The 23,295-nt window shown below is 42.4% G+C and overlaps 1 protein-coding gene across 3 annotated transcripts in view; it reads left to right on the top strand.

The window, feature by feature from the left end:
- The window catches only part of Oscp1 (organic solute carrier partner 1), a 35,107-nt gene that overhangs the window by 6,092 nt on the left and 5,720 nt on the right, over positions 1–23,295 (top strand). Inside the window, exons 2-7 of one of the 3 annotated variants that reach the window (XM_090335209.1) lie at positions 2,497–2,526; positions 9,627–9,781; positions 12,075–12,242; positions 12,874–12,954; positions 21,053–21,156; positions 22,866–22,994. In XM_090335209.1, the coding sequence (XP_090191335.1) occupies positions 2,497–2,526; positions 9,627–9,781; positions 12,075–12,242; positions 12,874–12,954; positions 21,053–21,156; positions 22,866–22,994 (667 nt within the window). The remainder of the gene's footprint in view (positions 1–2,496; positions 2,527–9,626; positions 9,782–12,074; positions 12,243–12,873; positions 12,955–21,052; positions 21,157–22,865; positions 22,995–23,295) is intronic. The other 2 variants (XM_090335212.1, XM_090335210.1) reach the window with 2 other exon arrangements.

The following is a 23,295-nucleotide window of genomic DNA, read 5'->3' on the forward strand; positions in this document are numbered from 1 at the left end:
CAAGTTCCATTCAGTGCACAGTAAAGTCACTGTATGAGAGAAGATGGACCCCTTGATGCACCACTGTTCCCAAACACACCTTTAAAAGAATCAACGAGGGGTGGAAGTTTAGCCTAGTGGTAGAGTGCTTGCCTAGCATTCATGAAGACCCGGGTTTGATTCCTCAGTTACCACATATATAGAAAAAGCCTGAAGTGGTGCTGTGCCTCAAGTGGAAGAGTTCTAGCCTGGAGAAAGTCCAAGAATAGTGCTCAGGCCCTGAGTTCAAGCCCAGGAGTGGCAAAAAAAAAGAATCCAAGACCCCTTATCAAATTATCCTAAGCCTATCACACTAGACCACCTGAGTTATAAATGCCACAGAAAGATTGACAGCATGGACATCTTGGCCAAGAAGCCAACATCTGCTTTAAAGCCAGACCTGGTGCTGCTTTCCCAGTACCTTTCCTCTGAAACCTCTCCAAAAGCCTGTGGCTCTTGCAAGGAAAATTTAGTGACTTCTCAGAAATATCTTTGTAGTGGAGATTCTGCATAGCCTAGTGAGCGTGTGACCTGGGTGTGCCTGCTGGATTGGTAGGAGCTGTTCACCTGGTGCACTGAAGTATACATAGCAGTAAGGTTTTTCTTATTTTTCTAGTTCCGATTTAACATCCAGCACTGGATAGCCTTGGGCCTAACCCCCACTCAAAAATAGAACTAAAAATAGAATTGTCACAAATAAGCCATCTGGAAAAATAATAGAAAACAGGGATGAAATGTACATGTGTGTAGATCTCTTTATCTGAAGGTGGTTATCTAGATGGAAATCCTCTCCAAAAATTTAAGGAAAGGAAAAAAAGACTTTTTAATCCTTTATGGGTGATTTTCAGAGTCCTTCGGTAGAGAAAATGGAACTAGAAAAAGAAAGCTAAATGTTTGGGGTGTGTGTAGTCCATTTATCTCCCCAGCAACCCTATAAGGTAGGTGCTATCATTGTCCTCATAATAGGAAACTAGAATTTAAAAAGTTGTTTGAATTTTACACAGCTGTTAAGCGGTAGAGTGAGATTCCAACCCATAAAGAATCCTCAGATTCTCATATCCAAGTGTATTTTTCCTGATCTGGTCTCCTCTTGACCTCTGCCTATCTTAACCCATAGGAGCTTTCTTTGAAGTTGTCCTACTATTACTTCTTTCTCTTACATGGAAGCCAGGCATCTGGATGTAAAATGTACATCTGAAGAGTAGGGAGGGCCCTGGTGGCTCACACCTGGAATCCTAGCTACTCAGAGTATGAGATCTAAGGATCATTGTATAAAACCAGCCCAGGCCGAAGTCTTTGTTCAATTAACCAGCAAAAATGCCAGACTTGAGGCATGGCTCAAGCAGTAGAATGCCTCCATGGATGAAAAAGCAAGTGAGAACATATTTATTTTTTTAAGTACAATGGAAACAAATATTGACATCATTTTCCTTTAATTCACATTTCAGGTTTTCTCTTTTTTTTTTCTTTTTTTTTTTTTTTGCCAGTCCCAGTCTTGAGCTCAGGGCCTGAGCACTGTCCTTGGACTTTCTCAAGGATAGAGCTCTACCACTTGAGCCTCAGCACCAATTCTGGTTTTTTTCTATGTATGTGGTACCGAGGAATCAAACCTGAGTCTTCGTGCATGCTAGGCAAGCCCTCTACCACTAGGCCAAACTCCTGGCCCCTGCATTTCAGGTTTTCTGATTTGAACATGTCCAACTATAGTCTAGCAAGGAAAAGTACACATTAACAAAAATTTCAAATTAAAACATGGAGATTAGGGGCCAGGAGTTTAGCCTAGTGGTAGACTGCTTGCCTAGCATGCACGAAGACCAGGGTTCGAATCCTTGGCACCACATACATAGAAAAAAGCCGGAAGTGGTGCTGAGGCTCAAGTGGTAGAGTTCTAGCTTTGAGAAAGTCCAAGGACAGTGCTCAGGCCCTGAGCTCAAGCCCAGACTGGCAAAAAAAAAAAAATGATTATTCTTCCTTAGAATTGTAGTGTTGTTAAAAGCCTTCAAAGGATCTGTGTGGCTTTTCTGTTTTGTGCTGGTCCTAGGGCTTTAACTCAGGGCCGAATACTGTCCTTGAGCTTTTGTGCACAAGGCTAGCACTCTAGCACTTGAGCCAAGCCCCACTTTCAGCTATTTTGGTGGTTAATTGAGTATAAGAGTCTCAACAGGCTTTCCTTCCTGGGCTGGCTTCCGGTTTTCTAGTGGTTAATTGGAGATAAGAATCTCACCTTTATTGCCCAGGCTGGCTTGAGCCTCCATCCTCAGATCTTAGCCTCCTGATTAGCCAGGATTACAGGTGTGAACCATCATGCCCGGCAAATGCTGGCTTCAAAGTTTGTATTCATCTGAGACATTAAATACAAATGCAAAAAAATGAAGTTTCATAAGACAGATAATTAGAATTAGTATTTGTAAAACCTCCATGAAAATAATGTATTCTTGCTTTATGAACTGATGTTTTCTTTTTATGTGCTTCATGTAGATGAATGGACAGAGGTGGACAGAAAACGAGGTATGCTATCTCTAGACTGCATGTATTCAGTCTGCATCCACAAGTAGTTCACCAAGTCCATTATCAGTGGGGCTGAAAGCAGGACCACTCTAAATATTTCTAAGTAGGCACACAGGCATGAATTGTTCTTAGCTGAGACATTAGGAAAACATTGGAATCTTACTTCAAAAAGACAAACCCATTACATAAGGTAAAACAAACTAACAAAAGGGCCACATTGCATCTAAGGAAACTTTCTCTTTCAGTTCTAAACTTTGCAGGGACAACTAGGGGGCAGCAGCTCCACTCTTAGGCAGGTGCTCCTATCTGGGAGCCCTAGAACTATCAAAGAATGGTATGTGCCATAGAACTGCTTCAACATGAGTGACCCTTACACACACACACACACCCTTCACCTTAGCACAGAGACATCTGTTGAGCAGTGGAGAACAATAGAAGCATGTGGCTGCATGACTGCCAGGATTGTGGGCAGAAAGCATGAGATCATGCATGCATGATAGCCTAATCTTGGTAAGGGTTCAGTTTACCTCTCACCTACAACTAGCAACAAACTTGAAAAGGTTATTGACTTCCCACAAAATAAAACAAAACAAAAAAAAGCCCTCCTCTTTTCTCAGTCTTTATATGTCACCTTTACCTTCCATCATTTGATACTTGAGGGTAGGTTGCATCTATCAATTGTCCTTTATATTTTAAATGGTCTCATCACACCAAATATGCTGGGCTGGGGTGATGACATACCTAACAGCACATACAGAATGAAACAGACACTATTTAATTCCAAATCCTCCATCTGTGTGACCTTGGATTTAAAATTAAGAGTCCATTTTCTTTCTTGATAAAATGAAGGTAACTATTTCAACTTGACGTTAAGAAAGTGCATGTAAAGGGCCGGGAGTTTGGCCTAGTGGTAAAGTGCTTGCCTAGCATGCACGAAGACCCGGGTTCGATTCCTTGGTACCACATACATAGAAAAACAGCTGGAAGTGGTGCTGAGGCTCAAGTGGTAGGGTGCTAAGCCTTGAGAAAGTCCAAGGACAGTGCTCAGGCCCTGAGCCCAAGCCCAGGACTGGCAAAAAAAAAAAAAAAAAAAAGTGCATGTAAAGTTCTGAGCCCATGGAACATGGGCAAGATTTAAAACATGGTTGACTATCCAGTTGCATTTCCTAACTTCTCTTTCTTAACCTTGGCTCCAAATTTCATGTTCCCATAAATGAGTGATTTTAGAGCATAAGTAATTGGTAAAAATTGGATTGCATTCATCAAGGTAATTATTTCATCAGATTAACGCCAAGAGAAGCCCAACTAAAGTATTTGATACTTGTATCTTGCAGCCATCTTTTTTTCTTTTTTTTATTTCAATGTACAAAGGGGTTACAGTTATATTCGCCAGAGAGAGGGTGCATTACTTCTTACATATTGATATCCCTTCTTACGTTTTTGTACCCATTTCCCTTCCCCACCCCCTCCCCGCAGCCATCTTTTTCTTTTCTTTTTTTTTTTTCCCAAGTCCTGGGGCTTGAACCCAGGGCTTGGGCACTGACCTTGGACACTTTTTGCTCAAGGCTAGCACTCTGCCACTGGAGCCACAGCACCACTTCTGGCTTTTTCTGAGTATGTGATACCAAGGAATTGAACCCAGGACTTTGTGCATGCTAGGCAAGCACTCTACCACTAGGCTACACACCTGGCCCCAACACAACCATCTCTTTTTTTTTTTAGGGGTGGGGGGATCATGGGGATTGAACTTTGACCTGCGACCTGTCCTTGAGCTCTTCAGCTCAAGGCTACCTTCCTACCCTTGAGCCACAGCCCCACTTCCCATTTTCTAGTGATTAATTGGAGATAAGAGTCTCACAGCTTTGTATTGCCTGGGCTAGCTTTGAACCTGGTTCTGAACTGTGATCCTCAGATCTCAGTCTCCTGACTAGCTACCTCTCCCAGCCACAACCATCTTTTGACACTTCTCTTGAGCAGTTTTTGACCCATCCCAAAATTTCAGGTGGCAGAATTTCAGGTATGAAACCTGAACTTTTCATACACACAACTGAATCCCTAGAGTTTAAGTTTAATATAAGCCTGCTATGTTGAGAGCCCAATAGTAACAAAGTTTCTGAGCTACCTGTGAAAAATCCTTTCCCTCCCCAACCTTAGCCTCTTCCTGATGAAACTGGTTCATGAAAAGGATGCAAAGCTCCTTTGAGTGCCAAGAATCTAAGATCCTTAAACTGCTAAGGTGTTATCTCCTTCCTCTGTGTGTCTATGCTATTTACCTCTGTACATAACAAGCCTGCCTCAGCCCAGCACTACGTGAACCAATGGTGAGAAGAAAATGTGTTAACCTGGTTCTCCACACTGTCTGAAAAATCAAATGTGAAATAGGATCCCTGGGTATAAAACGTGCATTTTCTCTTTGGTGGGATGTATACACACCGCTCCACCATCTTCCGTTCCCAGCAGGTGAACCTTTTTTCAGGTCTGGTATGGGAGCCATAGCAATAGAAAGCTTCTTCACTTCCCAGGAGAAAGGCTGTTGCTTTTTGCTTTGCTATGAAGCTAACAATCACCTTGGGACTTTTTTTTTCCTTTCAAACCAATTTATATGGGGCTAAGCTATTTTTCTTAGAGCCCTGGTAAAGGTTTCAAGACCCTAGAGAAATGATTCAGCTCTTGGTCTATGGAAAATTCTTCCCATTCTCCTCTCTGAGGACATGTGTGGCCTTTCAGTTGCACCTGTTTCTTTGAAAATTCCACATTTTATATCTAAGGCTATGGTTTAAAAAGAAAAAAAGAATGATTTAATGAAAACCCACTTTATTATAGGTCATTGCTTGTTTTGGTCAAGGATAAAGGCCAGGCTTCAGGCAAACCCAGAAAAGGTCTTGTGTGTCTACACTGTCCTCATGGGGAGAGTGTTAGTTCACTGTAAAGATGAATGTAGGTGGAAACTGTCCGTTGGGAAGATGCCCATGTTGGCAGTGGATCTAGTTCTTCCTCACTGAATCTCCAATAGGACGGAATCTAGAGGAACAAGATGGAGTCTAGAGGAAATGGGTCAAGGACAAGTTCCGCTCTTCTGTAAGGTATCACCTTCAGTTCTTTGGGCTAGAAGGGGGAAAGTGTACCTCTTCCCTCTCTCTGAAGCAATACCTTTTAAGATTTAAGTACAAGTCCTCAGCTTTCCTATTCCCCGTAAAGATTTAAAAGGCTTGCCTCTCTGGACACCAGTTGCTCATGCCTATAATCCTAGCAACTCAGAAGGCTAAAAACTATAGGATCACAGTTTAAGGCCAAGGTTATTATCAAAATACCATCACAGTGGGTGCTGGAGACTGACATCCTTAATCCTATCTACTCAGGAGGCTGAGATCTGAGGATCCCAGTTCAAAGCCAGGGCAGGTAAGAAAGTCCCTGAGACTCTTCTAATTAAGTAAGAAAATTGGGAGTGGAGCGATGGGTCAACGTGGTAGAGCATAAGCCTTAAGCAAAACAGCTCAGAAACAGTGCCCAGGCACTTAGTTCAAACCCCACAATAAACAAGGACTAGAAGCCATGAACTAGAGGCTCACATCCATAATTCTAGCTACACAGGAGGCTGAGATCTGAAACCAAGGTTAAAAACCATCCTGGGCTCACATTCTTCAAGAGACTTATCTCCAGTTAACCAGCAAAAGAGCTAGAACGGGACACATGGCTCAAGTGGTAAAGTGCTAACATGAATGAAAAAGCTGAGTAAGAACATGACCCCTGTCTGGGTCCAGGCCCCAGTACCAACACACATACACACACACAAGCTGGACTGCAGCATGGCTTAAGTGGCAGAGTTCCAGCAAAGCAAGCAAGCCAACCATGTGCAAGGCCCTGAGTTTCAAATGCTGTCAAATGCTGGTGCCAGCAAGAAAAGAAATAATAAGGCTGTTGCTGAGCCTTCAGCACGTCTGTTGATGTTACTTATAGAGAGTGCCTTCCTACTCTATATTGCCTTTACTCCCTAAAGATACATGGCCACAGGCGATTACCTGGTATGTCCTTGGAATTCAGCAAGGGGAGGAGTTTAGGTCTTTCAGGAATAGTCACTTGTGTTTCTTTAATAGCTGATTTTATATGTAACGTATTTTTTTTCAAATTTTAATTAGTATATATCATCTTTAGGCCAGAACAAGCAGATTAATTAAGAACAATTTAACCAGGCGCTAATGGCTCACACTTGTAATCCTACTCAGGAGGCTGAGATCTGAGGATTACATTTCAAAGCTAGTTTGAGCACACAAATCCTTGCAAAATGCCTCACATGAAGCTGTGGCTCATGTGTTAAGAGTACCAGCCTTCCACTCTGGAAAGCAGTGTGGAGGTTTCTTAAAGAACTGAAAATTGACCTTCCCTATGATCCGCCATATGGCTCTGGGCATCTATCCTGAACATCATAACCCAAGATATGATAAGGACACCTGCTCAGCTATGTTTATCTCTGCACTATTCACAATAGCCAGGCAATGGAAACAACCCAGATGCCCTACTGCAGATGAATGGATACAGAAAATGTGATATATATATATATATATATATATATATATATATATATACACAATGAAACGCTATATAGCCAACAGACAAGATGAAATAATGGCATTTGCAGGGAAGTGGATGAATCTACAGCAAATAATGTTGAGTGACACAAGTCAAGACCAAAGGAACAAAAGGCACATGATAATATGTGGCTATTAGATCCAAACAGTACAAGAGCAAGGACTCAAAAGTTGTATACCCAATGCTATGGACATGGTATTGGAAGTATACCCAATGCTATGGACATGGTATTGGAAATATAAACACAACTACATAGCCATAAAAACTTGGGGCTAGGACCGGGAGTTTGGCCTAGTGGTAGAGTGCTTGCCTAGCATGCACGAAGACCAGGGTTCGATTCCTCAGTACCACATACTTAGAAAAAAGCCAGAAGCGGTGCTGTGGCTCAAGTGGTAGAGTGCTAGCCTTGAGAAAGTCCAAGGACAATGCTCAAGCCCTGAGCTCAAGCCCAGGACTGGCAAAAAAAAAAAAAAAAAAAAAAACTTGGGGCTAGAAAGTTTGGCCTAGTGGTAGAGTGCTTGCCTAGCATGCACGAAGACCTGGGTTCGATTCCTCCATACCACATACGTAGCAAAAAGCCAGAAGTGGTGCTGTGGCTCAAGTGGCAGAGCCCTAGCCTTGAAGAAATCCAGGGACAGTGCTCAGGCCCTGAGCCCAAGCCCAGGACTGGCAAAAAAAAACAAAAACAAAAACAAAAACTTATGACTATATAGACATAATGTTTTATTACATAGATTATTATGTATCTATGACATACAAACCCTCAGCCTAATTTTGATTATGTTCTAAAATCTAAGTGCCAGTGATTGTATATAGAGATTCCCTTCTTGAATACCTGTTTGTTAAACACGTCATTTGAAATATGGTATAAAAATCAATGTTAATAAATTCTTTAATAAAAAAAAGTTAAATCTTAAAAAAAAAAAGAGTACCAGCCTTGAGCTAAACAGGAGTGTGAGACACTAACTTCAGGCCCTAGTACCAATAATATATACATACACAAGAATCAGGCTCACGCCTGTAATCCTACCTACTCAGAAGGCTGAGATCTGAGGATTGAAGTTCAAAGCCAGCCTGGGCATGAAAGTCTGAGAGACTCTTATCTTCAAATAACCACCTGAAAAACGGAAGTGGTGCTGTGACTCAAGTGGTAGGGTAGTAGCCTTGAGCTGAAGAGCTCAGGGACAGCCCAGACCCAGAGTTCAAGCCCCACGACAAAAAAAAAAAAAAGACTCATTTAAAGCCTATTTCTCATATCAGAGGGTTAAACTGGCCCTTTACTAGTGATAATTTAGTACAAAATATCTAAGTGAATAAAGACCTAAAATTATATGCATGCTGGTTTTTATACTACTAATTTATTCACACCAGGAAGAAATTTTCATTAAACAGCAATATGACACATTACTACAGTGTAAAATCAACACTATAGATCAAATGTAGAAACTTAGACATCCTAAAATAGTACTATCTGAAACATGTCTCATTAAAACATTAAAAATGTTTTAGTTTCTAACCAGTAGGTAGCTATGACTGCTTTCATAAAATGTTTCTCCAAAAAGTCAGTTATCATTTGTCCTATTTTTATGAAAGTTAATATTAAGTAAAAATGTGAAAGTTTTGTTGTTGTTTTGTTTTGTGGGTCATAAGGCTTGAACTTGGCCTGGGCGCTGTCCTTGAGCTCTTCAGCTCAAAGCTACCGTCCTACCCCTGGGCCTAGGCATTGTCCCTGAACTCTTCAGCTCAAGGCTCTACTCTTGAGTCAAGCCCCACTTCCTGTTTTCTACAGTTTAATTGGAGATAAGAGTCTCAGGACCTTTTGTGCCTGGGGTGGCTTTGAGCCTTGATTCTTAGATCTCAACCTGCTGAGTAGCTAGGATTATAGGTATGAGCTACTGTGCCCAATGGAGGTTTGCTTTTAAAAAAAAAAAAAAAAAAAAAAGTGTGCACAGGAGCTAGAAGTTTGGCCTAGTGGTAGAGTGCTTGCCTAGCATGCACAAAGACCTGGGTTCGATTCCTCAGAACCACATACATAGAAAAAAAAGCCAGAAATGGTGCTGTGTCTCAAGTAGTAGAGTTCTAGCCTTGAGAAAGCCCAAGGACAGTGCCCAGGCCCTGAGTTCAAGGCCCAAGACTGACAAAAAAAAAATGTGTGCTGTTTCTCATTTTAAGGAAATGCCCTAATCTAAAATGCTTCTAGCAATCTTTAAAAAAAAATCAATGTATGAATGAGTCAAGGAAGATGTTTGTGGAACTGGTCTGAGTATCTGAAGTACAGCCTTCTTGGACATTGTTAGCATGGATATTTGCCTGAAATTCTGTCACAAAACACTCAAATTCTGCTCCCTAATGGGACCTTCTTCTGCTTTGTCCCCAGGGAGCCAATATCACCAGGCACATAGCATCCCAACTCCATGCCCAGCTCCCCAATTCATACCCAGAGAGCATTTCTCACCAAGGCTTCCTCCTCCTCTATCTTCCTCATTCAGCTAGATTCTCTCTTGTCTCTACAGTTCTGAATGACATCATTTCGACAATGTTCAATAGAAAGTTTATGGACGAATTGTTCAAACCCCAAGAGCTCTACTCCAAGAAGGCCCTGAGGACTGTTTACGACCGCCTAGCTCATGCTTCCATTATGAGACTGAACCAGGCCAGCATGGATAAGGTGAGCAGATAGCCACTCAGCTTAGCTGCATTTCTTGTACCTTTCTGGATGGTCCTAGGCTGGGATCTGTAAATTGACCTAAGCAATGAGATCTTGCAAGAAACTAATACTTGTAAATCTTGGCTATAGTTGAGTTTTCAGGTTGGGAAGAACCTTGAAGAAGTCATCTTCATCAACCCATTGTAGCTTATGTCATCCCACCTGCCCAAAGAGAATCCTGCTTTTCATGCCAGCATTTATGAGCCAGGGAACATATTCACTCAGTTCCCAAAACTTCAATTTGAGGAGTAACAGAGAAGGAGGTGGGAGGAGAAGAAAGGGTAGTTGGAGAAGGGAGAATATAATCCAAGCATGATGTACACATGTATGGAAATGTCACCATGAAACCTATTAATATCTACAATGAATATGCATTAAAAAATTGTAATCTTGGAGCCTGGAGTTTGGCCTAGTGGTAGAGGGCTTGCCTAGCATGCACGAAGACCGGGTTCAATTCCTTGGTACCACATACATAGAAAAACGCCAGAAGTGGTGCTGAGGCTCAGGTGGTAGAGCTCTAGCCTTGAGAAAGTCCAAGGACAGTGCTCAGGCCCTGAGCACAAGTCCAGGACTGGCAAAAAAAAAAAAAAAAATGTAATCTTGGGCCAGGAGTTTGGCCTAGTGGTAGAGTGCTTCCCTAGCATGCACGAAGACCCAGGTTCAATTCCTCTGTATCACATACATAGAAAAAAAAGCCAGAAGTACTGAGGCTCAAGTGGTAGAGCTCTGGCCTTGAGAAAGTCCAAGGACATTGCTCAGGCCCTGAGCTCAAGCCCAGGACTGGCAAAAAAAAAAAAAGTAATCTTAAAAAAAAAAAAAAAAAAAACTTTGCCAAGTATTGGTGGTTCACACCTGCAATCCTAGCTACTCTGGAGGCTGAGATCTGAGGATCACAGTTCAAAGCAAACCTGGGCAGAAGAATCTCCATGAGAACCCTATCTCCAATTAATCATTCAAAAACTGGAAGTGGTAGCCGAGCACAATGGCTTATGCTTATAATCCTAGCTACTCAGGAAGCTGAGATCTGGAGATTGCAGTTCAAAGCCAACCCAGAAGTGATGCTATGGCTCAATTGATAGAGTGTTCGTCTTGAGCAAAAGAAGGTCAGTAACAGTAGCCAGACCCAAAGTTCAAGCCCCAGGACTGGCAATAGATGTTAAAAATCAATAGTTACGGGCCAGGAGTTTGGCCTAGTGGTAGAATGCTTGCCTAGCATGCAAGAAGACTTAGGTTCAATTCCTGTCTTTGGGCCTTGAGAAAGCCCAAGGACAGTTCTCAGGCCCTGAGCTCCAGGACTGGCAAACAAAACAAAACATAACAAAAATCAACAGTTACTCATTCCTGGCACCTAGAAGCCTCAGGGAACTAGACTGTTTTTAACTGGGCTTGCTTACCTCCTGCCATTTTCCTTTGGAAAGTTGATGATCTCCCTGACTCCATTTTCTCACCTAATATCAAGGCAGCCCCTTTCTCAACCTGCCCAGAAAGCTAGAAGGCATTTTGTACTCTGTATCATGACTGGCCACAGACCTGACCTATCATAGAGCCCCTGACCTGTCATGGAGCTAAGAGTAGCAAAGGAAAGGAACATACAATTCACATGTGCCAACTAACCAACACATCAAAATCAAGCCCACTGGCAGAAACCTAGAGGTACTGACAACAGATTTGAAGATTGAAGGCCAGATCATTTTGTTCTTCCCCCTTGCCTGGGGGTTGGAGATTGAATCTGGAGCCTCACATACACTAGGCAAGCAGTCTACCATGCACCTACACCCCCATCCCAAAGATCCAGAAATCCTAGTTTTCTCCCGTTGTGGCTTTTTTACTAACAGCATGCCCTTCCTCTCAGATATGATTACCTGAACTGTGTGATTATCAGTAAATGCTTGGCTGAATCATTGTTGGCTTTTTTTTTGGGGGGGGTGGGTCATGGGGCTTGAAATGGGCTTAGGCACTGTCCCTGAGCTATTCAGTTCAAGGCTACTGCCCTACCAGTGGGCCTGGGTGTTGTCCCTGATCTCTTTAACTCAAGGCTACCACCCTACCCTTCAGCCACAGCCCCACTTCCCATTTTCTAGAATCTAATTGCAGATAAGAGTCTCAGGTCCTTTTGTGCCCAGGCTGGCTTTGAACCTCAATCCTCAGATCTCAGCCTCCAGAGTAGCTAGGATTACAGGCGAGAGCCACCATACTGGCCTGACATCTTTTGTGATTCCACTTACTTTGTTTGTGTGGGGGGTGGGGTTAACAGCTCTACGACCTGATGACCATGGCTTTCAAATACCAAGTATTGCTGTGTCCCCGTCCCAAGGATGTGCTGCTGGTCACTTTCAATCATTTAGATGCCATCAAGGGATTCATCCAAGACTCCCCAACAATCCTGCATCAAGTGGACGAGACTTTACAGCAGCTGACAGAAGTAAGTGTATCACCAGTTTATTGCCTCTCAGTCCCAACACCTATTCCCATAGCACTGTAAGAGCAGATGGGGTTGCTGGGCACCGGTAGCTCACACCTGTATCCTAGCTATTCAGGAGGCTGAGATCTGAGGATATCGGTTCAAAACCAGCCTGGGCACTGAGACACTGACCTTAATCATCAAGTGGTAGAGCCCTAAGCCTTGAGCTTAAAGAGCTCAGGGACAGCATCCAGGCCCAAAGTTCAAGCCTCATGATTGACCAAAAAAAAAAAAAAAAAGCAGGTAGGTTCTCCCAGAAAATTCTAAAGCCCACACAATAGGCATTCTCAGGCCCTCAGCTGCTATCTTCATAGAATGGAGAGATATAAAGCATCTCCTTTTTCTTCTAACTTTGCTAAATCTTGAGGAACAGATTCTCTAGGTCTGTGGAGAATAGGAGCCCCGCACACTATAGCATAGCAAGGTCTGATAAAGGGAGAGGATGCATGCTGGCAATCCCTCTTCTGCTCCTCCTTGCTGGTCTAGTCTGGCCCTCATCCCTGAGCATCCAGACCCTGCCTGTTCATATTGCTCTCTCCCTGGAAAAGTTAAGTGTTTTGTTTTTTTTGTTTTTCTGGCTTGACTTTGGCAGACATACGGGGCTCTCTCTGCTGGGGAATTCCAGCTGATCCGACAGACACTCCTCATCTTCTTCCAAGACTTACATATACGGGTAAGTGAGCAGGCAACTAAGCCCCATCTGTCCCCAGCAGCTGCTGACCTGGGGACACAGAGGTCATCAGGTAGACAAGGCTGAGATTTTGCCTAGGTGGTAATGTCTGGCATGGTTTGAATCCATGATGACAAGCACTCAGGTAAGACATCTCAGCAGTTTTTAAACTACAGGAGACAATGATAGCACCAACCCTTCACCATTACATTATGTAGTTCTTTGAAATATGTTGTCTCTTTCTTCTGCCAAAGAAATGTGATTTTATGTGGCAGGCTAATCTTAATCCCAAACCTTTTCTTGACTTCCCCAGCATCAGACACTTGTCAGGAAGCCTCCCTCCCACCCATAAGACTCTCGCCCTCCCTGATTGTTCAAGCTACATACATCTGCCTTCCTAACCTCTTCCATCTCAATGCCTCTTGTTCCTATCCTCATCCCCCTACCTATCTCCAAGCCTTCCTCCTCCTGCCTCTATCTTGCCTCTGCTCTCAAGAGATCTCTTTCCTCCCTGCTTTGGTTACCATCCTCTATGCCTGTGACATCTGACTCTAACCCCTACTATATCCTTACCTCCCTGCCCCAAACCCCCAGACACAGCTCCACCTGCTTGCTGACACCCACCAGGGCCTCCACCTCCTTGGCTGTGTCTACTCTAATCTCCACAAATCAAGTAGTGCCAGACTTCCTTGTTTCTTCCCCCCACTCACTTGGCTCAGAATCAGTGTCATGTTTTTATTCCCCTTCCCTGATCTTCATCCAATTGCTTCTGAGGCATATAGAGCCTCCTTCTACAGCCACACCCTCCCCTCCATTCCTGCTGCCTCCAGCCTAACTACAGTTCAAATACTTCTCTCTCTTTTGTCTTTCCTGTTCTTTTTTTTTTCTTTCTTGTGCTACCAGAGTTTGAACTCAGGGTCTCACATTTACTAGGCTTGCTTGCTTCTACTACTTAAGCCATGACTCAAGCCTGGATTTTTGCTGGCTGTTTGGGAGATTCTCATACTTTTTTGTCTGTGCTGGCTTTGAACCATGATCCTCCAGATCTCAGCCTCCTGAGAAGCTAGGGTTATAGCCACCAGCACCTGGATGGCTGGTTTATTTGTTTGTTTGTTTGCAAAGGCTCAGGCTACACATAGCCCTCCATCACTGGGCAATAGCCCCAGCCTTGGTTTTTTTTGCCCACTATGCCCCAAAATTAACCTCTTTTTTCCTGCCATGACTAGACAATTCTACACCTTATTAAAAATATATTTCAGAGCTTCTGAATTCAAGCCTGTCTCTCTTAGACAAGACTCTTGTCCTATCTAATAACTTAACAGACAACCATGGGAAAGATGGTAGAATTGTGCAAAATAACCAAGGTTTTGCAGTTAGAAATTCATTGTGTTCAAATCCAAACATATGGCTGTGATTTGGGGCAAATTTCTTCTCTTTAGTCAATTCCTTACCTGAAAAAAAAATGGAAATTACAGGGCCAGGAATATGGCCTAATGGTAGAGTGCTTGCCTAGCATGCACAAAGCCCTAGGTTCGATTCCTCAGTACCACAAACACAGGAAAAGCAAAAAGTGGTATTGTGGCTCAAGTGGTAGAGCACTAGACTTGACAAAGCTCAGGAACAGTGCCTACATGCTGAGTTCAAGCCCCAGGACTGGCAAAAAAAAAATTAATTAAGATCTCTAACAGTCGTGAATTAAAATTTTCAAAAGCATAAATAACATTAAGTTTCGCAACAAATCTAAAACTCAATGTTAAAATACTGAAAATTCCACAACATATGGATTATAGTAATATAAAAAAACATATTGATTTCTTATTCTGAGAAGATAAAATGTATTAGCCAGATGCGGTGGCTCACGCTTGTAGTTCTAGCTACTCTGGAGGCTGAGCTCTGAGGATCAAGATTCAAAGCCATGCTGGGGACAAAAGGACCTGAGACTCTTATCTCTAGAAAATGGGAAGTGGGGCTTGGCTCAAGGGTAGGGTGGTAGCCTTGAGCTGAAGAGTTCAGGACAGCGCCCAGGCCCAGTTCAAGCCCTATGATTATTATTATTATTATTATTATTATTATTACTAGCCTAATTACAATTCTACATCAAAATCATTATAATGTTTTAAGCTACAAGATGCATTTAGCTTTAATTTCTAAGGGGACAGGCAATGACACATCCAAACATTTTTAAGAGAAATAGAAATCATATATCTGGACAATAACCTGCCAATGATCTTTAACATCTGGAACATTTTCCCTGTTTTATCTTTATTGGTTTTTCTGCTGAGCTGCAGTTTGTGATTGCTTATAATACACATTTTTCTCCAAATAATCTTGATAGTTTTTAGATTTGTTAGCAAAACCATAGAATCAAGAAAACACAGCTCTGCTCTAATAACTCCTTGCTTCTTTAACTAAAGCAAATATAAAATTAACTAGGCCAAATATCAAATCTCTCTGTGATATTTCCAAAGAATATGAAATATCCTTAAGATGGCCAAAGTTCTGAGACTTGTACACTGGGACTTAGAGACTGTACTGAGACCAATTCCACTTGAAATCCTCAGCAAAGTCCTAAGAGTTGCCTCCTAAAATCAAGGCTCCTCAGGCCACTCATCTTCTCCCATTCCCCATCATTCCTTTTCATATACACCACTCCAGCACAAACTTTCCTCCTGCTTTTTTCATTGAGAAAACACCTTCACAGAATGTTCCCTATTCCTTCACTCCATTAGCTAGCCTACATCAAAATATTTCATCTCTGGAAAACTAAGTTTAGTGACTGCTAACTACTTGCCATGCACTAGTTTGAATATTTGAGATGCATGAATGAATGAGAACAAGTTGCTCCTTTGAGGAGGTTCTATGCTAGAAGGAAAATGCAAAAGGAAAGATATGACCATGTTCTGTGCTAATAACTTGTAGGCAAATGGCAATATTCAGTAAAATTATAAAGGACAGATAAGATGGGTTGCTACGTTAGACCAGCACTACCTAACACGACTCTCTGTGATGATGGAAATGCTCTGTGCCTGGCCTGTCCAGTACAATAAGCAATTGCCACACATGACTTTTTTTTTTTTTTTTTTTTTTTTGCCAGTCCTGGGCTTGAGCTCAGGGCCTGAGCACTGTCCTTGGGTTTTTTTCTCAAGGCTAGAACTCTGCCACTTGAGCCTCAGCACCACTTCCGGCTTTTTTTCTATGTATGTGGTACCGAGGAATCGAACCCGGGTCTTCGTGCATGCTAGGCAAGCACTCAACCACTAGGCCAAACTCCCGGCCCCACATGACTTTTTTTTGGGGGGTGGGGGAAGGGTTCGGATTTTTTGCTCATAGCTAGCACTCTACCACTTTAATCACAACTTTAGTTCTAGCTTTTTGCTGATTACCTGGAGATAAGACTTTCTCAGGTTTGTCTGCCTACACTGGCTACAAACCATGATCCTCAAGTCTCAGACTCCTAAGTAGCTAGAATTATAGACATGAGCCCCCAGCACCTGACTACATATGATTATTGAGCACTTGGAATATATGGCCAAGAAACTGAGTTTTAAATATTAATTTGGGGGCCAGGAATTTGGTCTAGTGGTGGAGTGCTTGCCTAGCATGCACGAAGACCGAGGTTCAATTCCTCTGTACCACATATATAGAAAAAGCCAGAAGTGGTGCTATGGCTCAAGTGGTAGAGGCTCTAGCCTGAGAAAGCCCAAGGACAGGGCTCAGGCTGTGAGCACTAGCAAAAAAAAATTGCTAATTTGTGCTTTGTATCGCACATCTTCAAATGATAGAATCAAGGACAGCCCTTCTGAGAGTATGACTAACAAAAATCTCAGAGAAGTGCATCTAAGATGAAGATACAGCAATTAATCACTAGAAAATGGAAAATGGGAGTGTGGCTTAAGGGGTAGGGCAGCAGCCTTCAGCTGAATAGTTCAGGGACAGTGCCCAGGCCCAGAGTTCAAGTCCCATGACCCACAAAAAAAAAAAAAAGATACTAATGTCTTTTAAGGTCATTTACATTTTAGACATGAACAATATGGGACAAGGTAGGAGGAAGATAGCATTTAGAAAACTGTTACAGATATCTAGGTCAAAAGCCAGAGAGCTTGGCAGTAGAGTTAGAGAGAAGTACTTACAGTCAGAAGATTCTCCCTTCAGGGCAATGTCAAAAGAGACCTATTGGGAAATTGAATTAAAAGTACCTACTGTTTTGGGGGGCTTTTTATCTCAGCAACTAGTAATACCTTTTATTGAGTTCAGGAAGAAATGACATATACTTAAGATACAAAAAGTAAAGATCTATTTAACTTGGTTTACCTATAAGCCATCCAAATGGAAGTATCAAATAGCTAAATAGGCAACTCAGAGATTCAGTGGGAATCATCAGCATGAGCAGAAGTCTGCTGACCTTTGGGAGAAGCTGATCATCCTCCTTGACTTGTAGATCAGGACCCAGACAGAGACTGAGCTACATGGAAGCTGTGAGAAGCAGGGTCAAGCATTCTGCCCTCACTTTCAGACCAGTCTTCTAACACCTTGAGAAGACAGCAAGGGAAACTATCAACCATGACCCTGTCCAAAGCCAGGTCTATGTTCATCATGCACAAGTGTTTATTGAGTACCTAATCCCCGACCACACTTTCTCCATTGCCAGCAGTATCCTTCCGTGTCCCTGAGAAAGATTACTGCTCATGGAGATACCCCATCCAGCATGTGGCCCCAGCAGAGCAACCTTCATTTTCTCTCTATATAGAAACCCACTAGAAAACAAGGTAAATGCAACAGAGGCTTACCAGTGTTCATTCTGAGATAGGAGAATATAAAGACAGGGCATAGAGTAGAGTGTGGCCATTTATACCTAAGAGCACACGTTTGGTTCCCACCTATAATTCTACCTACTAATCTAAGAGACAAATATTAAGAGATTCTTATTTCCAATTAAGCAGCAAAAAGCTGGAAGCTGAAGTGTGGCTCAAGTGGTGGAACACCCAAAAAAAAAAAAAGGCTAAGTAAGAGGAAGCCCTGAATTGAAGCCCAGCACCCGCACACACACACACACACACACACACACACACACACACACACACAAAAGTTTTCATTAGACCCCATGAGAAGCCAGGGGGAAAACTGTCTGGTATGGAAAGAGATGTCTGAATATGGGGAACACAGGATGCAGGAAAGTATCTGCAGAGACATGATCTGGCATTCAGCAGGGAGCTGTGAAAGATTTGAAGCAGGACATGGTTAGATCAGTGTTCAAAAGGGTCTCTTAAGCAATAGAATAGAGAGTGAACTAAAAGCAGATAAGAAGACAGGCAGAGACCAGTTCTGGCAGAGATGATGAAGCGTGCAATAGGGCTGTAGGAATTAGGAGAAAAGGTTAGAGGCTGATACAAATGAATTCTCATTAGACTAATGAATTCTCATTAGACTAATGAATTCTCATTGGACTGACAGGGCTTGGCAATTGAAGACACAGGTTGCTCAAAGTGCAGACTTGATTGTCTGGTAGTAATATCCACTGAGAACTGGGCTCCCTAGAGCAGGAGCTGGTTGAAGAAGACAAAGATGAGCCTGGGTGAATTCACTATGTATTGTGGTCACAACAAGTGGACATGTCTAATGGGCAACAGGAAAGATGGGACGGGTGCCTAGGGGAAGAGGCTAAGTGTAGCTTGAAATGTGTGAGCTACCAGTACAAGGTGAGCACTGGAAATGGGAGTAGATGAGGCTACCTGGGAAAAGAAAGGCTTGAGAGAGAGGGGAAAGGCACAGTAAAAGCTATGACTGACACCAGCAGAAGAATTAGACAAGCCCAAATGTTCCTGTCCAAGTATAGGGCAGACTCTCAAACATATGACCTAAATCTGTACATTTCAGAGTTCCCATACTCCATCTTATTAGAGTTAGGCAAGCAAAGGGTGGGGTATATATGCATATATATATATATATATATTCCCACTTTCCTTACAACATTTCTTTGTCCATTTTATTGAACTAGCATCCCTTTGATTACAAAATGTCCCCCAGCCTATACTCAAGCTTACCAGTGAATTCATGTACATGTTATATAACCTATCCAAGTTTTTCATGTCATGTTTGGTTCATATATCCAAGTAGACTGTGCGGGAAGGGATTGTGTGCTGCTGGGTATTGAACTCAGAACCTTACATATACTAAACAAGCACTTCACCACTGAGCCTACAGTTCCAACCCTTCAAGCAGACTATGTTAAGAGCATCAACCACCATTTATTGAGCATTTTACTATGTGCCCACTCTAGTTTTTCTTTCTCTCTTGATGCTAGAGATCAAACCCGGGGCCACATGTATTCTAGATAAGACTCTGCCACATGTATTCTAGGTAAGACTCTAAGATACACTCCTAGGCTCTGATTTTATGCATTATCTGATTTGTCAGATTGACTTAATAGGCATTATTATTATTATTACTAAATGTATGGAAAGGAAAATTGATGCAGGCTGGTTGTGGTGGCTCATGCTTGTAATTCTATTTAGGAGGCTGAGATAGCTACTCAGAAAGCTGAGATCTGAGAATCAATTCAAAGCCTGCCTGGGCAAGAAAATCTGTGAGACTCTTATCTCCGATAACAAGCAGTAAGCCAAAAGGGGAGTTGTGGCTCAAAGTGGTAGAGTACTAGACAGAGTTAAAGAGCTCAGAGATAAATCCTACCTACTCAGGAGGCTGAGATATGAGGATCAAGGTTCAAAGCCAGCCCTGGCACAAAAGGACCTGAGACTCTTATCTCCAATTAACCTCTACAAAACAGGAGGTGGGGCTTGGCTCAAGGGTTGGGTGGTAGCCTTGAGCTGAAAAGCTCAGGGACAACACTCAGACCCAGAGGTAGGGTGGGAGCCTTGAGCTGAAGAGCGCCCAGGTAGAGATCAAGACCCATGACCCACAAAAAAAAAAAAAAAGCTCAGGGACCAAGCCCTATGACTGACAAAGGCATTTTTAAAAATTGTAGACTTTTAGAATTGGAAAAATTTTTAGATTTTCTCTGTATTTTACAGATGAGGAAGTTAAGACTCAGACTACTTAAATGTTACAGTTTCTTTGTGTGCATCTGTCTATCTGTCTGTGTACACACAGGCCAGTCCTGGGGCAAGGGCCTGGATGCTGTCACTAACCCTGACACTTGAGACCACAGCTCCACTTCCAGATTTTTGGTGATAAGTTGGACATAAGAGTCTCATGGATTTTCCTGCCCAGGATGGCTTTGAACCTCAATCCTCAGATCGTAGCTCTTGAGTAGCTAGGATTACAGGTGTGAGCCACTGGTGCCTGGCTAAGTGCTATAATTTCTATTGCACTGGCCAAAAGCTTACTACCAAATAGACAAACCAGGGAATAGCAATGACTTTACTGTGTTATTAATAATATAAGGTACTGATGCTCTCTAGATCCACACTTCTCACCAGGCCAGCATAGAATTAAGAGCTCAAAATCCAGAGTCAGAAATACTAAAGTGAAGCTTGAAGTGGCACTATGGCTCAAGGGATAGGGCTGTAGCCTTGAGCTGAAGAGCTCAGGGACAGTGCCCAGGCCCAGAGTTCAAGCCCCATGTCCAACAAAGAAAAAAGAAAAAAAGGAAAGAAAGAAAGAAAGAAAGAAAGTTAACAGGGGAGCAAAGAGTGGGTGTGGGATTTAGACTCAGCCTCGGTTTTGAATTACAGCCCTGGGTCTTGTTTTTCCTGTTGGACAATTCACCTTATCCTGAACCTCAGCCACCACATCTTTAAAATAGGGATATACTACTTGCCTTAAAAGTCTACTTATGAAATTCAGATGTAATCTTATTTATAAAAACCATTGGAGGAAGGGAAAAGGGGACAAAAAGATGAGAAGGAGTATCAATATGCAAGAAGTAATGCACCTACTACTTAATGAATATAACTGTAACCCCTCTTTACATTATCCAGACAATTAAAAAAATTGTAACTACATATCAGTTTTGATGTGTTCTTGTTTGTATTACAAACTCACTGAGCAATATTCTCAGACCATTACATGCTTTTCATTTTTAGAATATTTATATCCATGAAATATTCCCAGAAAAAAATGATACTCAGCATATTTTTTCCAGGTATCCACATTTTTAAAGGACAAGGTTCAGAATTCTAATGGGCGTTTTGTGTTGCCAGTATCTGGGCCTGTTCCCTGGGGAACTCAAGTTCCTGGACTCATCAGGTGAGTTTTCCACAGTAATTGCCCATCAGTGCTGAGGGGCCAGGAAAACAAAATTGGGGCCACTATGTAGAACAGCACCATGGAGCCACTTAGGCTGTGCTCACTTATCCTTTAATCAGGAAAGCTCAGCTATTGTGGTTAGGATCTGAGCCCAGCTTTGCCACCTAGTAGAGGATTTTGAAGCAAGCCACCAGTTCCCCAGGATTCATTTAAATGTTAAATGATTTTGTGGGAATAAAAGATAAATAAGTACTCCAAAATGCTTGCACAGTCTCAGCATCAGTGGCTTACAGCTGTAATCCTAGTTACTCAGGAAGCTGAGATCTGAGGATTGCTGTTTGAAGCCAGCCCAGGCAGGAAAATATGAGACTCTTATCTCCAATTAACTACCAAAAAGCCAGAAGTGAAGCTATAGTTCTAGTTTTAGAATGCCAGCCTTGGGAAAAATGACTAAGAAACATGACCAAGCCAATACCAGCAATAAATCAACTTTTTTCTTTGGTCAAGGGGCATGAACTCTGTGCCTGGGCACTGTTCCTGAGCTTTTCAGCTCAAGGCTACTGCCCTACCCCTTGAGCCACAGGGCCACTTCCCATTTTCTAGTGGTTAAATGGAGGTAAGATCCTCATGTTCTTTAGTTCTTCAGTGCTAGTATCTGGGTTGGCTTTGAACCATGATCCTCAGATCTCAGCCTCCTGAGTAGCTAGGATTACAGGCATGAGCCACCATCCCTCAAGGTTTGTGCTCTACCACTTGGGCCACAGCACCACTTCTGGCTTTTCTATCGAACCCAGGTCTATTGTGCGTACTAGGCAAGCACTCTACCACTACTAGGTCAAACTCTCGGCCCCAAGGCTGTTTTTTAGAGTATTTTATTAGTTTCTATAATCACATCCCTGTAGATAAGACCATACACACACACACACACACACACACACACACACACACACACACACACACACACACACACACACACACACATATATATATATATTGCCAGTCCTGAGCTTAAGCCCAGGGCCTGAGCACTGTCCTTGGATTTTTCTCAAGGCTAGAGCTCTACCACTTGAGCCTCAGCACCACTTCTGGCTTTTTCTAAGTATGTGGTACCAAGGAATTGAACCTGGGTCTTCGTGCATGCTAGGCAAGCACTCTACCACTAGGCCAAATTCCCAGCCCCAAGACCTTATATATTTAATACAGAGCATTTACTCCTATACAAATGAAAAAAAAAATTAAGTTTAACGTTTCTAGGCCAATATGGCTATTAGTTTCTGTTCAATGCCAATTTAACACAGTAAACTAAAATATTATTTTCCAAAGTTGATAGCCTAGCTAAAGCTTCCAAAAATTCAAATTATATAGATGTGTATTTATTTATTTATATTTTCATTAGAAAGACCGATAATAGGGCCAGGAGTGGGGGCCAATGGTAGAGTGCTTGTCTAGCCTGCACAAAACCCTAGGTTTGATTCCTTGGTACCACATACATGAAAAAAGCTGGAAATGGTGCTGTGGCTCAAGTGGTAGAGCACTAGCTTTGAGAATGCCCAAGAATAGTGCTCAGGCCCCTCAGTTCAAGCCCCAGGACTGGCAAAAAAAAAAAGAAAAAGAAAGAAAAAAGTACATGCATACCCTTTTTGTCCTATCATGTACAAAGAATGAAGACACTTAGAGAATATTTCATCATGCTTTACTTTATACTATAGAATGTTCAACAACAAAGGTGAAGAAGTCAAGAAGATAGAATTCAAGCATGGTGGAAACTATGTCCATGCATCTAAAGAAGGTTCTTTTGAACTTCATGGAGACCGAGTCTTAAAACTTGGAACGAACATGTAAGCAAATTCCCGTGACTGAATGAACTCAAGTGCAAGGAAAACCATTTCATTTTAAAAAGAGACTTTTGTCCGGTGCGGTGGCTCATGCCTGTAATCCTAGCTACTCAGGAGGCTGAGATCTGAGGATCGCAGTTCAAAGCCATCCAGGGCACTAAAGACTATGAGACTCTTATCTCCAGTTAATCACTAAAAAAGAGAAAGTGGGGCTGTGTTTCAAGAGGTAGGGTGGTAGCCTTGAGCTGAAGAGCTCAGGGATAGCCCTCAGGCCCAGAGTTCAAGCCTGACTGAAAAAGAGAGA

The sequence above is a fragment of the Megascapheus bottae genome, chromosome 6 (assembly GCF_031878675.1).
Source record: "Megascapheus bottae isolate mThoBot1 chromosome 6, mThoBot2.hap1, whole genome shotgun sequence".
Lineage (NCBI taxonomy): Eukaryota > Metazoa > Chordata > Mammalia > Rodentia > Geomyidae > Megascapheus > Megascapheus bottae.